This window comes from Poecilia latipinna, unplaced genomic scaffold, assembly GCF_001443285.1.
Source record: "Poecilia latipinna isolate Pla-1442-1.1 unplaced genomic scaffold, P_latipinna-1.0 Scaffold3405, whole genome shotgun sequence".
Taxonomy (NCBI): Eukaryota; Metazoa; Chordata; class Actinopteri; order Cyprinodontiformes; family Poeciliidae; genus Poecilia; species Poecilia latipinna.
In genome coordinates this window covers 26,029-48,635 of record NW_015116021.1, presented here as the reverse complement: position 1 = coordinate 48,635, position 22,607 = coordinate 26,029, and the positions used below count along the sequence as shown (strand labels likewise).

Below are 22,607 nucleotides of genomic sequence, written 5' to 3'. Positions count from 1 at the left end.
TGTAGAGGTACATTTAAGGTTCTGGGTACAAAAGTAAAGAATTTATGGAATGGAAAAGGTACTGGGAGTGGTGGGTCCAGAGGTGGCAGCGGCCTGCAGCAGGATACCATTTGCTAAAGCAGCTCTAAGATTTTCCCAAAGCAATCATAACATGTATTTTCTTTAGCATTTTGAAATGTTCATTTACAGTCCAAGTCTCTAGCTAGCATCCCAGGTTAAATTTACATAAAACTCGAACACTTAAACCTTTTTGTGCCGCATATTTAAATCATGGCCAGAGTTTCTGCAGGTTTCAGCAAGTCACATTTAGGACTTTCAAAAGACCATTTTACTGCCAGATTTTTAAATTTTAAGACCGAAGAACTAAAAATATATGGGGTGATTGTGAACTACTACTGCAAAAGAAGGGAGCCAGTGGCAAATACAAACTTTGCCCAGCCAACTGGGGGTACATTTGCACTTACTCTGGTCGACTATTAGCCCTGCTGGCAAGATAGCGAAGGTTTAATAGTAGCTAGCTACCAAACACGACAAATATGTCTGTGCATGACAGAAAAGTTCAGCAAGAAAAAAATAAAATACACACAAGATTGTCATGTCATGACAAAATTGTAAGACCTGTGAGTAGCGTAGTTAAGGCCACAATGCTTGTTTGGGGTGCAGCGAATGTAGAAATGTTTACACAGATTATTGCTCAGGGTCATTTTAAATTAACTGAACTGACTATAAGAATGTGAATACGAACTCTGGCTCCTGCATCTTATCTCGTTGTTATTGTGCTCCCGTTTTAAGGCCATGTTAAGGCCTTCATTTAAGATACATGAATTGAAGACTTTCTAACGATGTGAGGACATGCTGCTTGCTAATCTTGCTAATTAACTGAAAACTCTAGCGCACACAGCATAGGGAATGCTAGTTGCGACGGTGCTCACCTGTACTCGGCTCCCCAGCCTTTGACGAAGCTCATCCTGATGGTGCACATCCTGGTGAGCTGGTAGACGGCCTCAAAGCCCTGGTTGACCGACTGGGCCAGCAGGGCCGCAAACTCCTGGTTGTTGAAGATTTTTAGATTACAACCTGGAGGAAGAAAGCCGTGAGAACCGGAGCGTGAGTTTTAGAGGCGACACACAAAAAAAGGCTTATTTCTGAATAAAGTGCCAACTACTGTTCAGCTTTTTGAGGCTTTTGTGACAGCTTGTGAATACAAAACAATAAAGAAGTTTTGAACTTACTTACATTAAAAATACATTTTAAAAGGAGGTTAATTATCATAACTGTTCAGTGTTATCTGACTAAACAGTCCGTCTTTCTCCTACATGCTGCCATTTTCAGCCTCTTACCTGGAGGAATTTTACACACTGTCGCTGGATGCCAGCCGTACCGCTGGTTGCAGTTTGGACTCTGGACAAAGATAGCGCTATCACTCAAGCACTCTGCAAACACCTCCCCTCCAATGTAGTAAAGTCTAACTCCTCTTCCTGTTAAAAAAAAAATAAAAAATCTAATTCATCATGCCTTACAAACAGGAAAACATGCGAATTTGTGCCCCAAAATCTAGAACTAATTTTCAAACTTCTATCTTACTTGGATACTATTGAGATAAACTTACAGAATAATTATGAAGCGAAAAAATGAAACAGATATTCTGCTGACTAGAACCAACCTATGTGCCGCCGAGTCATCTCCACAGTGGCGTTCCTGTTGACGTTGGACAGCAGGCCGAGGCAGAAGCGCTCCGAGTTGGACGGGTCCGTGAATCCGTCCACCGTCAGCGAAGGCTGAGAAGCGTGGAACGTCTCGCCCACGCGCTGGTTGAGCTCGTAGTACGCTATGGAGCACCAGAAGGCCGGCTCCGAGTATGTCACCGGCTGCAGGTCTGCGGGACGGGAGCACGGCATCGGTAGTTAGCTACAGTCGTCATGGTAACACAAATGCCATTCCACAAACCGGTCACATGACCAGATGAAAAACACACAAAAAATTTTTGATGCATTCTGCAGATATTTTTTAATTTAACCACTTAGGCCTTTTTAAAACAGATATTAGAAATAAATTTAAAGATATAAATAAACAAATGATTCATTTCTTTTTTAAATAAGAAAAATATTTCATTGCCTAAAATGCAATAACAGCATTCTTTTAGTGAATACATGACCATTTGTAGCAAAGGATGCATCTGCAGCTATAATGGAAATTGTTAAATTATTAGTAACTGAAATTAGTAAAGCACAAAAGGTGCTTAAGATTTTTTTGCTATCGTTACAGAATTTGAACCAGGTGAAGCTAAAACTATAACAGGGCCTGAAAGAGCTTGGAAAGAAAATGGCCAAGTCGTGTTTTAGTTGGGGTTTTTTTGTGCATTGACACAGATAGATGTAAATAACTGCGATAGATGGATGGATGATATATCATTTTTATCTCACATTTGTGACTTAAACTGAATAGTAGTCGTATTGTGGCATACTTTGTGATATCGGCAAACGCATCGTCATCTAAACAAATTGACATAATATTGAACAGTGATAAAGCAGGTGGTTCACATCTCACCCATGCTGTGATTGACCGGAGACAGAGTGCTGGGAGAGAGTTCTTGTGGAGAACCTGAAGCAAAAACAGAACCAACAGAGTTTTACAGCAGATCGTCACATTGTGACGGCCTTATTCATTTATCATCATTACTATATCAAAATTGATATCTATATACTCTGCAATAAACATATCACAAAGAACCATTCACTGTTTAAGTGTCTTGCATTCGGCCTCTCTACATCTGTAATATGTCTGGTGAAACTTGTCGTTTAATGCAACACAAAAGGTTTTAGGAAGTAAAGAGTCAAAAAAATAAAATAAAATAAAAATCTGGTGTCAAACTCCAGTCCTCAAGGGCCGCTGTCCTGCATTTTTAAATGTGTCACAGGTACAAAACACTGGAATGAAATGGCTTAATTACATTTAATTTGCCTGCTGTCTGAATGTAGCTCATGTTAACTTTAAACTCTAAACAATTTCACATTGTCAGTGTTTGTTTACAGCAAGTCATGACGTTACTGCAGTTCCCACCAATATTCACGTCTTTTCCTCAGATTGTGCAGCTCTAAACAGGCGGTTCTGATAATACCATGACTTCATTTCAAAACAATACCATCCATCTGATCAGCACCAAGGGAGAAGGACGTGCTAGTCGAGGGTACCTGTGTCCATACTTTGGTTCATCTGCTGGTCGCTGGCCTCTCCATCCTCGCTGATGTAACCCGGTGGAGGCGTCTCTGTTGAGAAAAACGAAAGAAAGCCAGACGATGCTGAATTGGAGTTCGAGAGAAAAACTCTTCATCAAATGATGGCGGCAGTCAAATGCAGACAATTCTACCTGGTATGTAGTTGTTTGGAGGTTCGATTCCTGCGGGGAAGTTTGTGTTTTCGGGTATGGAATGAGTGTAGTCGTCCAGAGGTGGCAGCTCGGACAGGATTTCTGAGTGTCTTGGCACAAGAACGGGAGGCAGCACTATGGTGGAGGATGAAACGCAGGAAGACGTGAGCTCACCGTGTTGCAAAATGGTTTTTTTTAAACTTAAAACCAGATCTAACAGATTTCATAGGAAATAAATGAATAATTAGTTCATAAAGATTATAAGACAGACTTGGGAATATTAGCTAATTATATTAAGAATTTATTGAGATGCATTTTTTCAACTAACAGGAAATGTTTTACTCGAAACAGGAAGTTGAACTGTGACATGTTTTGTTTTAAACTGTGGTTGGAGTGTTTTTTGTTTGTTTCTCTGGTCAGTCCTCTGCAGTGTCTGTTCAGCTGCTGTATTTTTTCTCTGTTTTACTTGTTCAGAGTTTATACAGGAGTCCTAGAGCTGAATTTACTACCTCTACAATATTTTTACTACCAACACAAAATCGAGCCAATTTCGCACCGATGTCTTCAATTTTGGGAGATCGGTGATCAGTCGACATTTACGTGAAGCCAATCTCATCCTCTGATCTTTTCTACTTCAGCAAAGGTCTAAAAATCAGCCATGTTCCTCTTCTGCTCTGCAGCGAGAGGTTTGACCGATAGACCGGCCCACCAGGTCATGTCTGCAAGCTTGTAGTTATCAATAGTGACCCCACTGTTAACAACTCAGAGACTTTCTTCCTATATTTAGCGACATTTCAATCAACAAAATGGCACCGTCTAAAATTGGCAGGTCAAACTTTTTATAGATTGATAATCTATGATCTGCGAGAAAGCTGCAATTGGCTCACTGACCCATGTAAGATGACGGCTCACGTAAAACAAAACTTTATCCCACTTACTTGAAGGTCTAACTGTGACTAACTTGACCAAAACCTCACGTTAAAAACGGCAAGCACTATTTTTAGTTTATTTTATTTTTTTTAAAGAATACCAGAAAAATGCAATGACATTACAATTTCACAAGCTGATGTTTTTTTCTCAGAATATTAGTTTGCTACTAAATGTCAACACTAGGACAACTTGATAACAAGGTTCAAGGGCATCATATTTCACAAGTCATTGAAAAGTTTAAATAAACAAATGTCCATGCAGCGAAATTCGGCGTTTCTGTGACCAACACACCAACTCTGTCAGATCGTTACAATTTGAGCAGCTGTTTAAATTAGCTAATCATCCACCGCTGTGTTCAGATGATCATTTTATAATAGCAAAATAAACATCAAGCCTGAAAACATGAAACTGTTAAGGACTGAATGTGTTGTCCTTTGTGTGGGAAACGTTTGCGGGTTTTATGGTTTTGGATCCTCACAAACAGTGGAGCTGTTTGTTGCTATGGCAACGAGTCTCCGTGTAGCTAGCAGACACGGAAAGTGAGGGGTGGGGAATACGACTGGATTCGAGTTGTTCATTGACGGATTTTCTGAGTTATTTCCCCTTTGCTGTGGCGCACTGCTCTAAATTAAGAAAGTTTCACTTAGTTAACGGAACCGTTCTATCGCGGCTACAGATGGCAAGGAAAAGGATCGTCTTTTTCCCTTCGCGAAATTTCCGGATGTAAACAACATGAAACGTGTCTAAATGGCATCAGTAATAATGAATGATAAACTTGTACGTAAAAGTTTTACCACTTTTACTACAATTGCAGTGGAATTTTCACTTTTGAGTATGTTCACACTGCAGTCTGTTAGCGCTGCAGTTGGTGTTATTTAGCTTACTTTAGTTGCTGCGGTGTTCAGAGCAGCTCAGCTCTGAGCGCTGGCTTTAGAGTCAGCAAGGTCTGCTGCCTGTCTGCAGCTCCCGTCGCGTCGCTGGTAAAACTTTAGCTCGTAGCTGAGCTTGAGTTTACAGTTGCATCGCTTCGTTTAGCACCAAAAACCGAAACGGGGATCTGCTCCACGGTGGAGCCTCAACCCACGCAGGAATCCACTGCTGATGAATGGTGGCTGATCCGGTCGGTCTGATTTGATCACCGTCAAGTCGTCCCAGGTCAAATTTAGATTTTTTTCCTGCATACTTTACAAAATGCCTTTCGGTCATTTCTAGTCTTTGAATCTCGGATCACCGAGCCAAAGTTGTAAAAACTTATACTTTCCCATGGCGAAGCGCAAAATAACTAGCTAGTCTCAACACGCTAGGCGGTTCCAACACTACGCATGCGCACAGCAGCTTGGAGTCTACCAGTGACAGCTCAGGTCCTGCCAGTATGGTAGTAATTTTTTATACAGATTTTAGGGAGACGAACTTAAAACAATAAGTGAGCATCAGTGGAAAATTAAAAATATTTTGAAGGGATGATGAAAAATTTACAACTACCTTTAGTTACTTCTTACTACTTTTTACTGGCCTTAATTTGAGCTCATTTAATTAACTACCTTTTGTTCTTAAATGATGAAAGTCAAAGGCCAGAATCTCCAAGATCATTTTTGAAGCTCCTGTTTCTACACACTGCACATCAGGCCAACATGTGATTGATTCTCTTAAACTGGGGTGTCAAATTCCAGTCCTCAAAGGCTGCTGTCCTGCAGTTTTTAGATGTGCCACAGGTACAAAACACTGGAATGAAATAGCTTAATTACCTCCTTCTTATGTAGAGAAGTTCTACAGAGTCTTGCTAATGACCTAATTATTCTATTCAGGTGTGGTGCAGTAGAGACACATCTAAAAGTTGCAGTGGCCCAAAAGGACTGGAGTTTGACAGTCCTTTTGGACTGTTGGGGCACCACTAAACCAGTGGTGCCCCAAAGTTGGTCCTGGAGGGTCGGCATCCTGCATCCTTTTAGGTCCCTCTCTGGTGGTAGTAACAACCTTTTCAGCAGGTCAATGTTCTTCTTAGGCCTCTAATGAGCCATCATTGCATCTAGGTGTGCTAAACCAGGGAGAGAACTAAAACATCCAGAAACAAATTCCTTCCTGCGTCAAAACGCAACGCTTTACTTTGCGTTGAACGACTTAAAAAGTTGACGACTGCCTCTTCGGCTGCTCTCTGTGCAGTGCTACAACCAGACGTGTATCAGCGATTTGGCCGACAAGCGTTGCTCTCACCTGGGGTCTCCACCCTCTGGTAGTGGTAGGGGTTGATGCACACCTCGTCCTTCTTGAGGTGGAAGGCGTACTCGCAGGCCTCGATGGCGCGCAGCTCGTGGTGGCTGTGAAGGTCCGGCCACCGCCACAGGCGGCAGTAGATGACGTGAGGAAGGCCTTTCCTGTGCGAGACCTGCTGGCGGCCGTCTAGGGATCTGATTGGACGGCGAACAGCAACAAGGATGTTTTTAAAGTCCAATTTTAAAACGTTGTGAAACACCAAATGCGAGTTGAGGATATTCACCTGGTTTGGTCGGGGTAGCTGTATAGGCCTGACGTGTCCCACTGTTCTATCGTATTTGGTGTACTCAGTCCCCATATTTCAGAGCAATTGCTGTGTACGGGGAAGAAACACAACCAGGAAAAAAAAGAAAGAAACATTAGTATTTTTTCAGTAAGGATGTGGAAACTCTTATTGGAGTTCTGTGGCAAAATAAAGCCATCAGATTCAACTGTGGAAATGAACTTCAATCAAAAGAAGCCGTTTTGAAGGACTTGAGGAAAAATAAGAGTGATGTTAAAAATCCATTCTCCATGTTGTGGCTCTGTATTGAACACTAAAAATAGCTTTTCTACAGATAAATATCTCAGAACTTATGTGGAGACAAACAAAATATGGAGTTTTGGGGGGTGGAGGGGGTATGGACTTAAAGGTTTTATCACTTGTGATGATAACAAAAGTGACAATAACAACTGAGGGTGCACCAATTGCAGTTTTCTGGCCAATCGCTGATTACCGATCTTTAAAAGCCTGACCACCGATTTGGCTGGTAGCATTTTTTTTTTTGTTTTGATCTGAAATGTTGGTGAATGTAACAAAGTCGCTGAGTTGGCAACAGTGAGGCGACTGTTGTTAACTGAAAACGTATAGACTTGAGCTTTATTGGTAGGCTATTTATGTTTCTGGAGAAAACAGTAAAAGTACCAATTCCATCAATGTGGACAGTTTTGGGGGCGTTAAACATTATCAATTGGAATTTACTGTGACAACGATAAATCAAAACTCTTATTATGATGATAAATTTATCCAGATAAATGGGAAACGATACGATAAGTGTCCAGCAAGAAGCACACCAAATAGCACAAAACAAAGGAAATGAGAGGAGGAGGAAAGTTAATCAAAATCATTTTAATAATAATAATAAAAAAACCTAGATTCAGAAATTCTTAAAACATTTACAGAAAGTGTCCAAAAGGGAAAGTTGACAAATGAGCTGTTGCTTCATCAGACACACAAACACCAGGGAATTCCAGGAAGCAAATCTTTCCCAAAAATGTTCCCACTGAGTTTTAGTCTGGGTCATCAAGGTCGGCCGATAAAGGGGAACGACTTCTCCTGACCTTTAACAAACCCTGCAGACGCCTTGGGCACAGTGGGAGGCAAACTGTAATATTCAGCTGAACCCAACGCTCAAACACGTCTTTGGAAATGAAGTCAAGTTAGGGAGAGAAACAGGGAAAAAAAAAAGTTTCCAACCATTAACAAGAGGAGGAAGCTCACCTCGGGATGGTGACACACTTTGTGTTGCAGTTCTGGGAGGTGATAGCCTTCTCCAGCTCATCCAGCTGACCCGTCTTCTTCAGCTTCTTTACCAGGCTTTTCACAGCTTTCTCGCACCACTTCTCCTCTTGCCCATTCTGCTCGCCGCCTCCCGCTAAACCCGGCCCGGTTGACGTCTTCTTCAGCGTCAGGAGCCTCTTCACCACAGGAGGGGTGAACGGCAAGATGGACGACATCTCGACCCACCGAGAGCCTCGAGGAGGTTTTGGTGTGAGCTCTCGATTACCGACGAGGCAGGGGGCGCACGGCGGGGGGAGGGCGAACTTGGAGCTACAGCTTCGGGCCCTTTCTCTGAGGGGCCCTTCTGGTAATGAGTGAATCAAAGGGTGGAAGCCAACGCTAGAAGTCACTCAAAAGATTTGGACACCTTGCAGGGGAAAAAAAACCCATAAAAAGTATTATAAATCACAAAATCAGAAAGAAAAATATATTTTTCAAACCCCAAAAATTTAATCAACCAATTAATTAGCCACCAGCCATATGTTCATAACCTTCATCTCATCTTTAACAAATCCAAAACACGCTGTTTAAACAGGATGAGTTTGTCGAAGTGCACTGATGTACTTCACAAACAGCAGATCCAACTCAGATCTTTTCAGCATTTGACCCGAGTCAGCTCCGATCCAAGTAAAAACGGGTGATTTGGATGAAAATCGTAGATATGTTAGTCTGGAAATAATTATACGGTTTTAACGATAAACTGCAGCAGAGCCATAATAAATAAAAATAAACCAAAATCATTAAGTCAGATCTCAACGATCAAAAAAACAATTAGAGGCTCATCTCAAATTATAAACTATTACAGAACTGGATAATTTCGCTGGTAAGTTCTAAATTAAACCTAGTATATAAAACGGAGAGCTCCACACTGATGTCCACTGTGGTCTCTAAACTTTTCCAAGAGTAGCAACTCTCAAAAACTAGAACAGAATCACTACAATCTGATGCTAAACAACAGATATGGTGACCAGAACTGACCATCTAATATTAGCTCGTCATAGGCGTCCGAGCTAACTGGCTCGTAAGCTAACATAACTGCAGGGCTTCCGTTTCCAAACAAGACAAATTTACGAGCCCGATAAGCAACTGAAAGAATGCTGCTAAATGACTGAAAGCGGGTAGTGTATTTTGAGACAAGGCCAGCCGAGCTACAAGAACTTGGTTGCCCTGAGAGGGCCAACTGTTAGCTGCCTGGGGGGGGCCTACTGGGCTCAAACCACAACACCACAATGACTAGCGTTAGCTCCCAACATTTCCAAAGAACATTTGTTAAAATAACAGGTGGCAAAGAAAAGCAGGCACATTTTAGAGATGCAAGTTCGATTAATTATTAATGCAAACTCGAGCTAAAGGAGCTGACGTTAGCTTCACGGAGCTAGCAGTCAGCTTGTTATCAAAAATCCTTTTGTTGTGATCCGCGGAAAACCCTCCTGTGCGCAACAGTCAAGTGGGGCTACTTCGGCACCTAGCGAGTTTTCCACAAAACCCATCTGATTCAGGCCCAGTGTTTTTTTATTATTATTTTTAATAAACTGTTTGGCGATGTACATGCAACGTTTCTTCATTTCAGCGCAGCTACCCATCTTTTTCCTGAAAAATCTGCATCTAGGTTTGTTAGCATCTTGGACAAACTCTTCCAAACAGAGTTGAGGCTCCCGCTGGCTAACGGAGCAACATCAACCGCAGCTTCAAAACAACACACTCCCAAGCCGAAAAAGCAACGAAAAGCCTTTCAATAGTTACCCCAGCTTTGCAATCCAAGGCTCCGCTTCAACAGCGGCTACCGTCCGGAGACCTAAAAAAACACTCATAAAAATATTTTCTGAGTACAATTCAGCAGCCAAACCATACAGGGCTCCTCTCAAGTTGCTACCAGCGCTACAGTTGCTCGTTAGCTGAGTTAGCTACACCGGAACAGGCTACAAACGTCACAGTGACGCAAGAACTCTTAATCCCTCCTGATTGGACACAGAAATGTGTTCGTTCTGTGATTTTAAGTGTTTTTGTGCCGAAATTTAGAAGTGAGGCGAAAATAACAGTGGCCACAGTAACTTGACTAAATATCCATTAATATACCTCAAAATTAATGGAAAGAAAGAAAGAAAGAAATAAAGAAAGAAAGAAAGAAAGAAAGAAAGAAAGAAAGAAAGAAAGAAAGAAAGAAAGAAAGAAAGAAATATTTTAGCAAAATGAATTAAGTTACCATGTTCAGCGCTTGTTTAATTAATACTTACTTATGACTGAGACAGGTAGCCCAGTGTTCAAAACCCCAACTCATGAGGGGAGGCCGAAAATAAGATTTGTTTTCAAATTATAGTTAGTAGTTGATATTTTTCTCTTTGACATGTTTATTGTTCTCTGGATTAACCACACCCACAATCTAAAGTAATTTTTATACAACCTCTACAGAACATAGGAGTATTGTCACCTTCACACTAATCACCTTTTCCAAGAGCAATATTAGTTCCAACCACTTCATGTTTTTAAGGTCAACAGGTAAAATAAATATTTGTGCAGATGTATTTATATAACTATTTATTTATTTTCAAAAAAACTTAACCATACAGGTCAAATATTAAATTTTTAAAATATGTCTAAGTTACATTTTAACAATTTTCCTTTCATTTTTGGAATCATGTTATTTTTCACGCTTAAAGAGAGTGGATGGTGTTAAAACTGCAATATTCAAAGTTGACTCAAGTCTCATGTCTAACTATCGGGAAAGGTACATAATCAAATAGTTGATTCACAGGCCTCACTTTATTATGAAGTCAATTATTATGAATTCAGGATCCAGTACATGGACTCTGAAATATTTAAATAAATACTAAAATAATTTGATGGGATTTTAACAATGAACTTTTTATTTTATTTTTTTAAAAAAGATTCTTTTATTTCTTTATATTAATTTACATCTAGCTTAAATAAATTAGCACACACATTATCCTTAATAGTTGGCTATTTTTTTTGTGAATTGTGGCATTTTTTGGCATGCCATACAGCTGCTCCTAACATCTCCAGCAGCTCCGCCCCTACTTAGGTGTGCAATTAGACTCAACTGGCTGAATCTGGTGCCTTTATAAGCTGCCTCCCCAGAACGTCCTAGCATCTGGTTCATTTTGACTTCCCTGTGGCAATGGGTGGTCAGTTATGGCTTTGTGTGGGCTTATTGGCACTGTTTTTACAAGGTAAGCAACTCCCCCCACAATTTTGGTGTGTATTTATAAGTTTATGACTTTGTTTTTTCTTTTCCATTGACTTAATTTTGTTTTGTTTTTTTTTCTCTTCCCCAGCTGGAAGCTGTCTTAATCGTTGCAGAATGGGGTATAGTCTATGCAAGGATGGCTTAGAATGTATCCCCTACAACCATGTCTGTGATGGAGAGGAGGACTGCAAGGATGGTTCTGATGAACAGGACTGTGAAGCAGGATGTAGTTCTGGTATGACTCAAAGGGTTAACTGGGAGCTTAGCCTTCTTTACATGAAGCAAAAGCCTGCTCAGACTGGAATTTGATATGTAGAGCTGAGAACTTGACTCATAAACTGAGTTCAAATTAACATTAACTCCTACCTGAACTATGTACTGTTCACAAATTTCTTTAACTCAAACCTATCGCATTAACTTTTTTTTTCCCCTTCAAGAAGGTGGGGGAGCTATTGCTCAGTATAAACTTGAAGTTATGTAGTGCTCCTTTCCTTGTATATAACTTAGAATTTTTCTTTTCCTAAAATTTGTGCATCTATAAACGTCCTACATGGCTATATTGCTGGCCCAATGTGATTTGCCTTGATGCTTTCAGTGAAGTCTTGTTGCAATGAATTTTTAAAAGTGCATGCATGTTGCCTGAAGTTCAACCAAACGCCTGTTTCCAAACAGACCAGTTCCAGTGTGCCCATGGTAAGAAGTGTATAGACAAAGATCAGGTATGTGATGGTGTACCTCAGTGTCAGGACCGCTCAGATGAACAACAATGCCAGAAACACCCTGAAGACTGCGCTCACCACTGTGATGAGAAGAGCCACTGCTTGCCTGCAAACTTCATCTGTGATGGAGAGAAGGACTGTCTGGATGGCACTGATGAGGCAAACTGTGGTATGTGGCTTCTGTTTTGCTCTTTGACTCTAGGGTGGGCAGTTTTCAACTTCAGTCGTGTGTGCTGCATGGTTTTCAGAGGACCAAAAGGAAGCTGGAACAATTACAGGACCTACAACGGCCCCTTCCGGTCAGTCTCGTCCCCTCAGATGTGGCTTGGGCTCCCAGATGTGCAAAGACAAGTCGGACTGTGTCCACTACAATCATGTCTGTGATGGAGAACCAGATTGCAGAGATGGCTCAGATGAGGAAGATTGTGTCTCAGAATGTGGAACTGGTAGGTGACCTAAACTGGCTATAATCTGCTTAAAGTAAACTCTTAAGCCACAACTAGCGGTATAGGCGCTTGCTAGACCACTACAAAAAGGCATCTAAGATGGTGATGACTGCTACACCTTGCATTCATATTTTGGTACTCTTTATAATCCTGCTACAGACCAGTTCCAATGCGCCCACGGAAGAAAATGTATTGAGAGAAGTAAAGTGTGCGACGGCGTGCCACAATGCCAGGACCGCTCTGACGAACTTGCCTGTGCCAAGCGCATGGAGGGTTGCGCTCATCTATGTGACGAAAACAGCCGCTGCGTCCCCAGCAGTTTCCTGTGTGACGGGGAGCAGGACTGTAGCGACGGCAGTGACGAGGCAACCTGTGGTATGCTCGCACGACTTCACAATTTGTGACGACGCTCCTTCGCGGTGCTCTAACATGCTACGGCCCTCCTGTAGCTGATTTGCAGTGCAGCTCTACAGAGTTTAAGTGCCTCAGTGGCCAGTGTGTTTTGGCGTCAATGCGTTGTGATGGTCATCCTGACTGTCCGGATCGCTCGGATGAGGACGGCTGCACCAAGCCACCGGTCTGCACAACCAAACATCGCTGTCCTCACAGCAAGGAGTGCTTGGTGCAGGAGTGGCTCTGTGATGGAGACCAGGACTGCAAAGATGGCTCGGATGAAAAGGTCCTGTTTTTTTTTTTTTTAATCCCTCCTTCGCTCTCGAGTTGCACAAGGACTCATGATATCCCTTCTACTGTAGGATTGTCCTGTGACACCAGTCAGCTGTGGTGCCTTCCAGTGGTCTTGTAAGTCAAACACCCAGTGTATTCCTACAGTCTGGAGATGTGATGAGATTAAAGACTGTGACGATGGTAGTGATGAGACAGAATGTGAGTATGCATATTTAACTGTACTTGAATGCATAGTTTTCTTTAAATAATGGATAACTGTAAATGATTGCTGTTTAGTTCCTAAAATTCTGACTTTTTTTTTTTTTTTTGGTTAAACTTCCCAGGTGGCATGGGAACATGCCTCCCTCATGAGTTCCAGTGTGGCAGCCAGGAGTGTCTGGATCCGGTCCTTGTCTGTAATGACGTTACAAACTGTGCAGATGGTTCAGATGAGGGGGGCAGCTGCCATATGGCCTGTACTGCTGCTGACCGCTGTATACAGGGCTGCCACAGCACACCCCAGGGACCGGTGAGAGACCACTTAAACTGTGAAAAAGCAAAAGACTGTACAGTAGTGGCTTGACTTTGAATCTTGTATTCTATTTATAGCGCTGTCGCTGCACAGCAGGGTACAGGCTGCTGGAAGATGGTCAAACGTGCTCTGATGTAGATGAGTGTGACAACCAGGCACAAAGTGTGTGCAGTCATCTGTGCATTAATGCACCTGGGTCATACCAGTGTGAGTGCCATCCAGGCTTTATAATGGAGGCGGATGAATACCAATGCAAAATCACAGGTAAAGTATCCCAACATTGGGGGATAAGGTGAACTGGGACACTGCAACCGTTTTCTCAATGGTTGCTGTATCCTGAATTCTTAAATGCTACAAGGCGAGTTTGTCTCAAATGTTCATTTGAAACCTTGTGTGCATTCATCAAGCTTACATGTTTTCACTCTATACCTTGTCGATTGTTGCAATCTCTTCATAGGTGAACCGTTCCTGCTGGCATCTGTCCAGACAGAGTTGTACATGTATGGTTTGCGCACCGGAAGCCTTGATGTCTTGTCTTCATCTGCCAAAAAGGCAATCTTGTCTGTAGACTATGACTGGCGGGACCAGAAGGTTTTCTGGGTTGGTGTGGACACTGAAACAATCAGGTGGTCTTCTATGGACCAGAAGACTACAGGAATTCTCACTAAAGGTTTGGGGTGACAAGAAAAACTTTTACTGGCATCTGAATCAGTTTAAAGCATAATGTAAATGTTCCTGTTAAAGGTGTCCGGGCAGACTCTGTAGCTGTAGACTGGCTTGCAAGGAACCTGTACTGGATTGATGGTGTAAATAGTCAGATTGTTGCCATCAGCCTCGCAAAAGCATCTGTCAAGTCACTGGACCAAAGCATCATCCTGGATGAAGAGTTGGACCAGCCTCGCTCTCTGGCCCTGCTGCCACAAAAAGGGTTGGCTTAAAAGACCTTAGAAGTAAAAACTGTACTGAGCTGACATTCATACTTGTCCCTCTCTTAGGCTGATGTTTTGGACAGAAATTGGTAACTTGGTTAAGATTGAACGAGCTGGCATGGATGGGTCTGAGAGGAAGGCAATCGTGAACTCCAGCTTGGGCTGGCCAGGTGGCATTACAGTAGATGTCCTTTCAGAGAGGGTTTTCTGGACAGATGAACGACTGAAAGCAATTGGGTCTTCCACGCTAGACGGTGACAATGTGAAGGTAAATGAAGCCAAAAGTTCTCTCAGGATTAACTAGCTTCAAAAGCCTCCCCAATAACGTAACCTAACAAAGTTCATCAGTTTAAAGCACTTATCTTTCAGATTTTCCAGCTGAAGGAGACTACCAATCCCTTTTCTGTGGCTGTATTCAATGACTTGCTTTACTGGTCTGATGCCAAGAGGAGAGTGGTGCAAGCTGTTAATAAACTCTCCGGTAAGAACAGGCAGGTTATCCTGAAGAGACCTGGCCAACCTTTTGCTATTAAGGTGAGTTTTGTCCAACTTGGAACTGGAAATGCATACTAGAACTGACCCAGATGTTCAAGACGATCCTAACTTTCTACATAGTGTCCTGCTGCAATGTCTTCACCTGTCGGGTGCAAATCTTGGTTTGGTCAAAACCAGTTTCTGATTTCCCCATTTCTAGATTATACATCCAATAATGCAGATGGACACAGAGAGCCCCTGTAAGAAGATGGCCTGTTCCCACATGTGTGTTTTGGCACAAAGACGTCAGGCTGTGTGCAAGTGTCCCAGTGGCATGTCTTTGGCTGAAGATGGTCTGCTCTGTTCCAGTCTGCCCAAATCAACATTCCTGCTGCTGTTGTCACCACCTGCTGTCACAAAGGTTTGTGCTAGATGTCAGTTGTGTAGTTGCTTTAAATTCAGAATTTATATTCTGTGGGAAAGGGAATGCAGAAAAGCATGGTGACTCAGTTACCTGTAAGCTGGAACACAAGTGGTTATTTGTGTAGCACTATTCAAAGTCTTCCACAGGACCAAGGGAATATGGGGAAATCGGTTCTGGTCCTGCAAACTCGGTCAGCAGCTCTCTGACCTTAGCATTAGATGCTAAGGTCATGTCAAAGAAATCTTAGCTAAAGACAAATTGAGTCTTAAACCAATGGAACTTCAAAATTATTTAATGACTTGCATAACTAATGTATTTCTGCAGATCTATTTTCAAGCCCAACAGGCAACAGAGTTAAAAGGCTTGCCTGACCATCTGGCAATGACAATCCCTGGCATAAGTGACGCAAAAATCATGGACTACAGCACACATGACAACACTCTGGTCTTGACGGATGCCAACACAACTTCAATAAAGTTCTTCAAGCTGAGAGACTTGGCCTTGGTTGCTGAAGGGCAGATTCTCAAACTGCTAGATGACCAAATCACTGCCATGGCCCTTGACTGGGTGACCCTTAATGTATACTGGAGCAGCAACAAACAGCCCCGACTGCAGGTTACGTCAAAAACCGGGGCATACACAGCCATTCTAATAAAAGATGGGATTGCTGGAGTGGGTTCCATTGCCCTTCATCCTAAAAGTGGAAAAGTTTGCTTTACCAACCTAAATCTGAAAGATGCTGGCAGCAAGGCTGCAGTAGAATGTGCTTACATGGATGGTGGAGAGCGACGAGTTGTGTGGAAAGATGCAGTTCAACCAGCATCTCTAGTCTTTTCCAGTACTGGGGACATGATCTACTGGGCTAACACAGGTACAACTACATCAGAGTAATGTTTCACTACTTTTTTTTTTTTTTTTCTTAAATGGCCTAAATGTTTCACAGGAATGGGGAAAATCAGTCTAGTCAAGACTGATGGCTCTGGATACAAGGAACTAGAGGCTGGAGCTGGGCTGACTGCTGTAGCTCTTGGTGACATGCCAATCTGGATGACTGTCGGTGGTAATGTCAATATTGCTGGAGGGAACATGCTACCTCAAATATTCAACTTAAATTGTATATTTCTAAATGCCATGCCTGTCAATTACCCTCAGATATGACAAGACTTTGGTACAGAGAAGATCAGCAGCAAAAACTATGGTTTGAGGTTGGCACAAGAGTACTTGGCTTGAAAGCCTACAGTGAGTCTACGCAGTCTGGTAAGTGATGGCTTAATTCCCAAGAGGATTTGGTGATGCTTTAAAATTCTAAAGTCTAGTCTCATTCCCTTCAGGTTCCAACCAGTGTGCAGCAAACAATGGCAACTGCCAGCACCTGTGCCTCGCCACCCCAACAGGACGGACGTGCAAATGTGCCCATGACTTCAATGCAAAAGACACAAACTGCAGCCCTGATCAGAGCTGCTCAACTGGTGGTAGAAAATGTCTGGACCAAACCTGCCTGCCAGCTGAGAAATTCTGCAACGGCCATGCTGACTGTGCCGATCACTCAGATGAAAACTGTATGTAACGTTTAAAATGGATAAGCTGTATGGCTGGCTTCAAATTTCACTAAACCTCTGCTTGAAACTGGTTTTTCCTTTAAGGTGCTGGTGCCAAGCAACAGTCAGAAACAAAGGTCTCTACTTCAAATCAGAGTACACTTCCTCCTCACACTCCATCCCCGAAGATGAACCTGGGCAAAGCTGTAGAGGAAAACGCTGAAGTCCTGGAGGCAAAGTGCAGCCAGAATCGTTGCAGTGGGAAAGGGAGCTGTGTGAAAATTGATGGGGTCACTACATGCAAATGTGTTGAGAACTACAGTGGAGCATCTTGTCAGAACATTGCAGCAAAAGGCATCCAGGGCCCCATTATCTATGGTGCTGCAGGTCTCTGTGGCATAGTTGTCATTGCTGTGATGGCAGTGGTCCTCAAAAATGCTACTTCAAGGTTTTTACACTTATTCTGAATTTAAATGTGAAGTGTATGTATTCTTGGTGCCACAAACTTAATTGTATCCTTAATACAGGGGAGGGAGACCAGATGCAACAGTGGAAACCAGCATGTCTGAACTGCAGAAAAAAGTGGAAACCACAAGTGGCACACAGAATACCCAGGCAACTTCAAAGAAGCAAGAGGTGACATGATGAACATGGAACCTCTTTACTCCTGTCTTTGAAGTTCTAACTTCCTGTCATTTCTTGCAGGAACCAGTATCTTCTGTGGATTAATTCATAACTTTTTTTAATAAAGAGTTTGCATTTTCAGTTGGCTTGATGCGTCTTCAATATTTAAAACGCTTTGTGCAAAAAAACTGACACTTAATTGTTTAGTGATGTCTGCTCGGATAAAATATTAATTTCAAGTTGTGAAAAGGTAAATTGTCATACTCAAGTGTTGGAGTTCTAAAGTCCTTAAACATGCATGTAGAGCGCCCCCAGAAGTGAATTCTGTGACCTATAAGGAAGCTCTGAAATGGGAACAAGGGTTAGAATCTCTGCAAACATGGCACTAACCTGCCTGAGATTTTACTTCAGTTTCAAGTGAACCAAAGCTTTACTTGTACTGTCCACTTCAAGAACACGAACAATGCAATGAGACAAATGGGGTGCAGACTATTTGACATTTTACAAGTGGAGAGAGACTGCTCATGTCAAACCTTGATGCTGAGGGGCAGATGCTCACACTGAAAGCTGTCGGCTAACAGGAAGCAAAGCAAGATATGATAACTGAGGGATAATTTGGTCTGGTAACAATTCGGCATAAGCATACTTCATTCCTGCTTGACGGGGTGGGGGATTTTTTTTTTTTTTTTGGCCCCTTAATTAAATGCCACACCCTGCTTAAATAACAGTCTATCCCTTTGGCACTGTTTCAGTCTTTTGTTGGCTACTTCCAGTAGGGAAAAGGTCCATGTCATAAAGCTTGGAATATATCCAACTAGCTTTTAAAGCCAGCACTCTACCAGATCACCTGTGGGATGTGATGGAACATGAGCTGCATCTCATTGATGAGCAGGAACTGCATGTCAATATGGACTAAAGTCTGCCCTAAATTTGTCAAAGGGGGCTCAAGATGTACTTGATAGTGGCTATTGGGTACACCTTGTTTTACATGCAAGGTGTATTTGGAGTGTAGAGGGAGACATTCAGTGTTGAACTAAAATTTGCAGGGTCATGTCTCGGCATCTGAAAACTAAGATGCTCCTTAGCTGACGGCTTTTAAAATTTGAACACATTAGATGACTCTGCTACCTCAGGAAAGCTTAAGTTATGAGGGAAAACACAGTGATGGTAACACATTCTGATCGTTAGTGAGATGAAACTGCTTCTAGGAAAGCTTTGTGTGTTCCACAGTGAGGCTGTTTGAACTCCATGCATATATTTTTGTTGCAAACATCTCCATGGCACCCCAGTGTATTCAGCCCAGAATCTAGATGTTATTTAAAGTCTGGACCAAATTCTTCCTATTGTTTACACAAAAACCACAAATCATGTTTACTTTGGCTGTGAGGCAACTTCTGGTCCGCTCATTCTCTCATTTTCCAGTAAGAATTTTAAACTCTTTAATTTCAACTCGTGTGTGGGTGTTAAATGATTCAGCTTCTATAGTTGGAGAGTTTATCTACAATATAATAAGGGCCCCCCCCCCCCCCATCCCCCAGATGATGGATTGCTGCTGTGTAGCCCCCACATATGTAAACAGCCATATAAAAACAGACCCATCTCAAATGTTTAGTTCATTCTGGACATAGAAGAGGCAAGCATCGTCTTGGAGGTACTGCTGAGGTAAGCCTGAAAAGAGGATTACCTTTCATATGACAGTACAACATGTATTAGGAGAGACATACATTCCTTATTGGAATTAATGTCTTTACTTTTAGGGACTTGAATGATTTGCTTGAATAGTTCTTTTTCCAGGGTATGACGGCAAAACAAATATGGTTTAACAATTCCAAACAGCTTTTGTGTACAGGCTGAAACCAAAATGAAAGGAAATGAGTCAGAATATTCAAGAACATCCCAAAAACCCGTCAACATTTCAAACCTGTTATAAACTGGAAGCTTATGGAACAATGGTGTCACTGTCGTTATGTTGATAACCTGTTCATCCTGAAATATGACCAGTTCAGATATGTCAAGAGCCCAGAAATAAAATGGCACAAATGTAGTTGATGAGCGAGTGTAAACTGATGACCTGTATTGTCATACGAAGCATCCACCTACTTACATTCTACCTGTTTCTTCAAATATAGCAGAGGGGACAATGGAAGTTGCAGGGGCTGCATTTTGGGCAGCACTTATGGTGACGTTTGTGACATCTAAACCGGTGAGTAGCTCTACTTCTCTGACTACCTTTTACTACTCGAAGATGCAGTATGTAACTTTTATATTTAAAAACAAAAAAGTTTTTTTCCCCCATATTTATTTCAACTGTCACCATGTTGTGACAGTGTAATACGAGACACATAATCTGTGAAAAAACCCCCCAAATAAATCAAGCTCCTCCATCTACTATAGCAGTCTGCAAAAATGCACTGCAACTGGTCAAAAACAACCAATCAGAGCCATGAGGAGGTTCTTAGTGCTGTCAATCAATCTTGTGTATGAAGTTCAGTGTGCTAGTGGTTGAGAAACAACTTGCAGTTACAGTAAAACAGTTCCATCGTCATTGGTGGCTATGCTAACTAGCCCAGCATTCATGAACACAGAGGCTAGTAGCACAAGAGAGAAGGGTTGGGGGTGATTGACATCACGAAGACCCGCCTTCTGCCTCTTATTGGTTGTTTCTAGTCTGCATCGGGAGCACTGTTAGGAGATAGAGGAACTCCATTTTTTTACATGACACTATATATTGTGTTTTGTTTTGTTTTTTAAATAAAATTTACATATTGCAGCTTTAATAAATAGGCCAATTACCTTTTTTCTATTTAAACAGGTTTGCCTACATGTGGAAGACGATTCCTCAAAATCATCAGAGTCCAGCGAGTCGATGTCATCATCGGAGGAGACCGAAGTCCAGTTCGGACCCTCACAACCGGCGCTAACAGACACGGGCCTGCAGACGGAGCTCCTGGACTCCAATCCTTCTTCATCCACAACCGACTCGGCAGCACCGCCGGTGCCTGAGGATCCACAGACCTCCACAGACATAGACCCTCTACAACCCCTCCCACAGGGTCCCTGTCAGACTGCTCTCCAGGTGGACAGCTCTCTCGGCGCAGCACCCGACTCTCCGGATGCTGGCATGGCAATAATCACGACGAAACCAAAAGGCACCGGCGCATACGAGGGCCTCCAGCGGGAAGCCACCCCACCCGCTCCTGTACAGGTCCTCACACCCACTCCTCTGTCGGTTTCCACAGACACGCCCTCCACCATCCCCGAAGACACCCCTGCTACCAGTTTGGATTGTTTCACCGTGCAGCTTCTAACAGCCGAGCCGCCGCCACCTCGAGGAGACAGCATATGAGGAATTGGGCTATATGGACTTGAAGTTTTATCACAATATTTTATCGGTACTACTTTGATAACAATAAAGGTGACATTAAGAATTATTTATTATTTCATTTTAAGGAATGACATAGTCCCACCAACACAAATACGGCTCCCGAAAAACACTCATTTGTAGCGCCACATGAATCAATGTATTTTGTATTTCTAAACTTCACATTTTAACTGGTTTTTAATCACCCCCCACCCCCCAAAAATGTATTGGTTCTTTTATTGAACAATCAGTGGAGAAAATAGTAAAACTAACAATCCCGATGATACTGACTGACTGGGGCGGGGCTTTCAAACATTAATTGCAATTTATCGTTCGTGACACTGATAAATCAAGAAACTTACCACGATACGATAAATGCCTCCCCCTATGAGGTATCACATCCTTGTTTATTAACGTTGTCTGATTTTACGATTTAATCAGTGGGAATTTATTTACAATGATTCTAATGTTAATGAATGCTACATAAACGCAATGAAACATAGGAATTACAGTTTCTGACTGAACTGCTTTACTAGTCAAATCAATAAAAGGACACCTCAAATGTTCTATAGAGTAAAAAACAGACGTACTTACATGTTTCAATTAATTCAATAGTACAACACAGTAGAGCTTAATGGTCAGCTTTCTTTACACTTAACTGCAATTTGTTAAAAATGTTAAGCATATCCTCATGTATGGGACATTTTTCACCACCGACTACCTTGATTAAATATTAAGCAATAAATACTCAACATCTGGATTCATGACAGCTGGAACTTTGTCACACAGCATTCCACAGTCCAATAAGACTGGGAACAAGAGAACAGGTCTAATTATGACCCATTACCACCAGGTCTGTCACATGCAAATATAACTGTTGGAAGTTTTAGTTTAAGAGTGAATAACCTTGAAGCCAAACACAGGTTTAAATGATTTAAGCAGGGTTGTGTTGAATGTTTATGAGAAGTCTGAGTCTGTCAACAGCGAGATCGATTTCTGAAAACGAGTTGTCATTAGAAACCCATAGAATTCTCCAATCTTTCTGAAAACATGAAGAAAAACTGAATTCTTTTTTTTACACTTTGTGTCAATATTTTCTTACTTAAACAATTAAATGTAGACCCGATAGCTACTAAAACATGCTACTGCTGAACGGTTGATGGTCATGGAGTCACCATCCTTCTTTCCTAATTACTCCTTCAGACTGTAATATTTTTTTTTTTGGGGGGGGGGGGCCTTCAAAAAGGGGAAATGAGATTCCTAGGAATATTTGTTCAATATTTTTAGCAACTCAAGTTCACAGCATGAGGCATTTGGTTAGGGTTGCTTAGAGAACTCAAGTTTTAACATTGTTCTGGTTTCAATTGCATCAATTTTTCAGTTTATGCTTGGGGTTTAAAAACCTTTTAATACCAGATATTGTTTTGTAGTAACAAATGTTTTCTCCACCTGTCTGGAGCATAGAGCCCCTCCCTTACATGTTGCTGCACACTGCTGATCAGCCAGCTGCAGAACAGATCCTACATCTTTTTGCTTTTCTTTCCTGTGAATAAAAGCTGCTAGGTAATGTTGCAGATTTTG

At 42.0% G+C, this 22,607-nt stretch overlaps 3 protein-coding genes across 5 annotated transcripts; 2 read left to right on the top strand and 1 right to left on the bottom strand.

The window, feature by feature from the left end:
• Positions 1-647: 647 nt before the first annotated feature.
• LOC106940894 (mothers against decapentaplegic homolog 2-like) lies at positions 648-10,060 on the bottom strand. 3 transcript variants are annotated; one of them, XM_015023766.1, is made up of 10 exons: positions 9,852-10,060; positions 8,049-8,475; positions 6,792-6,881; positions 6,509-6,702; positions 3,368-3,502; positions 3,204-3,266; positions 2,548-2,601; positions 1,664-1,876; positions 1,341-1,478; positions 648-1,077 (listed from the first exon to the last, which is right to left on the bottom strand). In XM_015023766.1, exons 2-10 carry the CDS (start codon positions 8,282-8,284, stop codon positions 929-931), a joined length of 1,272 nt encoding a protein of 423 aa, XP_014879252.1. In that variant the 5' UTR covers positions 8,285-8,475; positions 9,852-10,060; the 3' UTR covers positions 648-928. The 3 variants fall into 3 exon arrangements, with proteins under 3 accessions (XP_014879252.1, XP_014879250.1, XP_014879249.1); XM_015023763.1 differs by having other exon boundaries at positions 929-1,077; positions 3,192-3,266; positions 9,852-10,058; XM_015023764.1 differs by lacking the exon at positions 9,852-10,060 and having other exon boundaries at positions 3,192-3,266; positions 8,049-8,284.
• Positions 10,061-11,184: 1,124 nt separating this feature from the next.
• Positions 11,185-17,806, top strand: LOC106940893 (very low-density lipoprotein receptor-like). The gene is made up of 21 exons (XM_015023762.1): positions 11,185-11,296; positions 11,402-11,548; positions 11,986-12,201; positions 12,281-12,478; positions 12,638-12,853; positions 12,928-13,157; positions 13,234-13,363; positions 13,489-13,673; positions 13,754-13,940; positions 14,134-14,346; positions 14,421-14,604; positions 14,672-14,873; positions 14,975-15,139; positions 15,300-15,500; positions 15,828-16,374; positions 16,447-16,563; positions 16,656-16,760; positions 16,835-17,062; positions 17,147-17,489; positions 17,569-17,677; positions 17,747-17,806. The coding sequence occupies exons 1-21, from the start codon at positions 11,245-11,247 to the stop codon at positions 17,768-17,770; spliced, it is 3,999 nt and encodes a 1,332-aa protein (XP_014879248.1). The 5' UTR covers positions 11,185-11,244; the 3' UTR covers positions 17,771-17,806.
• Positions 17,807-18,049: 243 nt separating this feature from the next.
• Positions 18,050-21,096, top strand: LOC106940897 (proline-rich receptor-like protein kinase PERK8). The gene is made up of 3 exons (XM_015023768.1): positions 18,050-19,327; positions 19,795-19,868; positions 20,478-21,096. The coding sequence occupies exons 2-3, from the start codon at positions 19,806-19,808 to the stop codon at positions 21,009-21,011; spliced, it is 597 nt and encodes a 198-aa protein (XP_014879254.1). The 5' UTR covers positions 18,050-19,327; positions 19,795-19,805; the 3' UTR covers positions 21,012-21,096.
• Positions 21,097-22,607: the final 1,511 nt, after the last annotated feature.

Coding starts and splice junctions, on each gene's coding strand:
- LOC106940893 (XM_015023762.1), top strand. CDS start 11,245: ATGGGTGGTCAGTTATGGCTTTGTGTGGGCTTATTGGCACTGTTTTTA. Junction 15,501..15,827: donor CACCACCTGCTGTCACAAAG/GTTTGTGCTAGA, acceptor GTATTTCTGCAG/ATCTATTTTCAAGCCCAACA. Junction 16,761..16,834: donor CAGTGAGTCTACGCAGTCTG/GTAAGTGATGGC, acceptor CATTCCCTTCAG/GTTCCAACCAGTGTGCAGCA.
- LOC106940897 (XM_015023768.1), top strand. CDS start 19,806: ATGGAAGTTGCAGGGGCTGCATTTTGGGCAGCACTTATGGTGACGTTT. Junction 19,869..20,477: donor CGTTTGTGACATCTAAACCG/GTGAGTAGCTCT, acceptor CTATTTAAACAG/GTTTGCCTACATGTGGAAGA.
- LOC106940894 (XM_015023763.1), bottom strand. CDS start 8,284: ATGTCGTCCATCTTGCCGTTCACCCCTCCTGTGGTGAAGAGGCTCCTG. Junction 6,882..8,048: donor AAGTGTGTCACCATCCCGAG/GTGAGCTTCCTC, acceptor CCCCGTACACAG/CAATTGCTCTGAAATATGGG. Junction 3,503..6,508: donor CCAGAGGGTGGAGACCCCAG/GTGAGAGCAACG, acceptor CCTCCACCATAG/TGCTGCCTCCCGTTCTTGTG.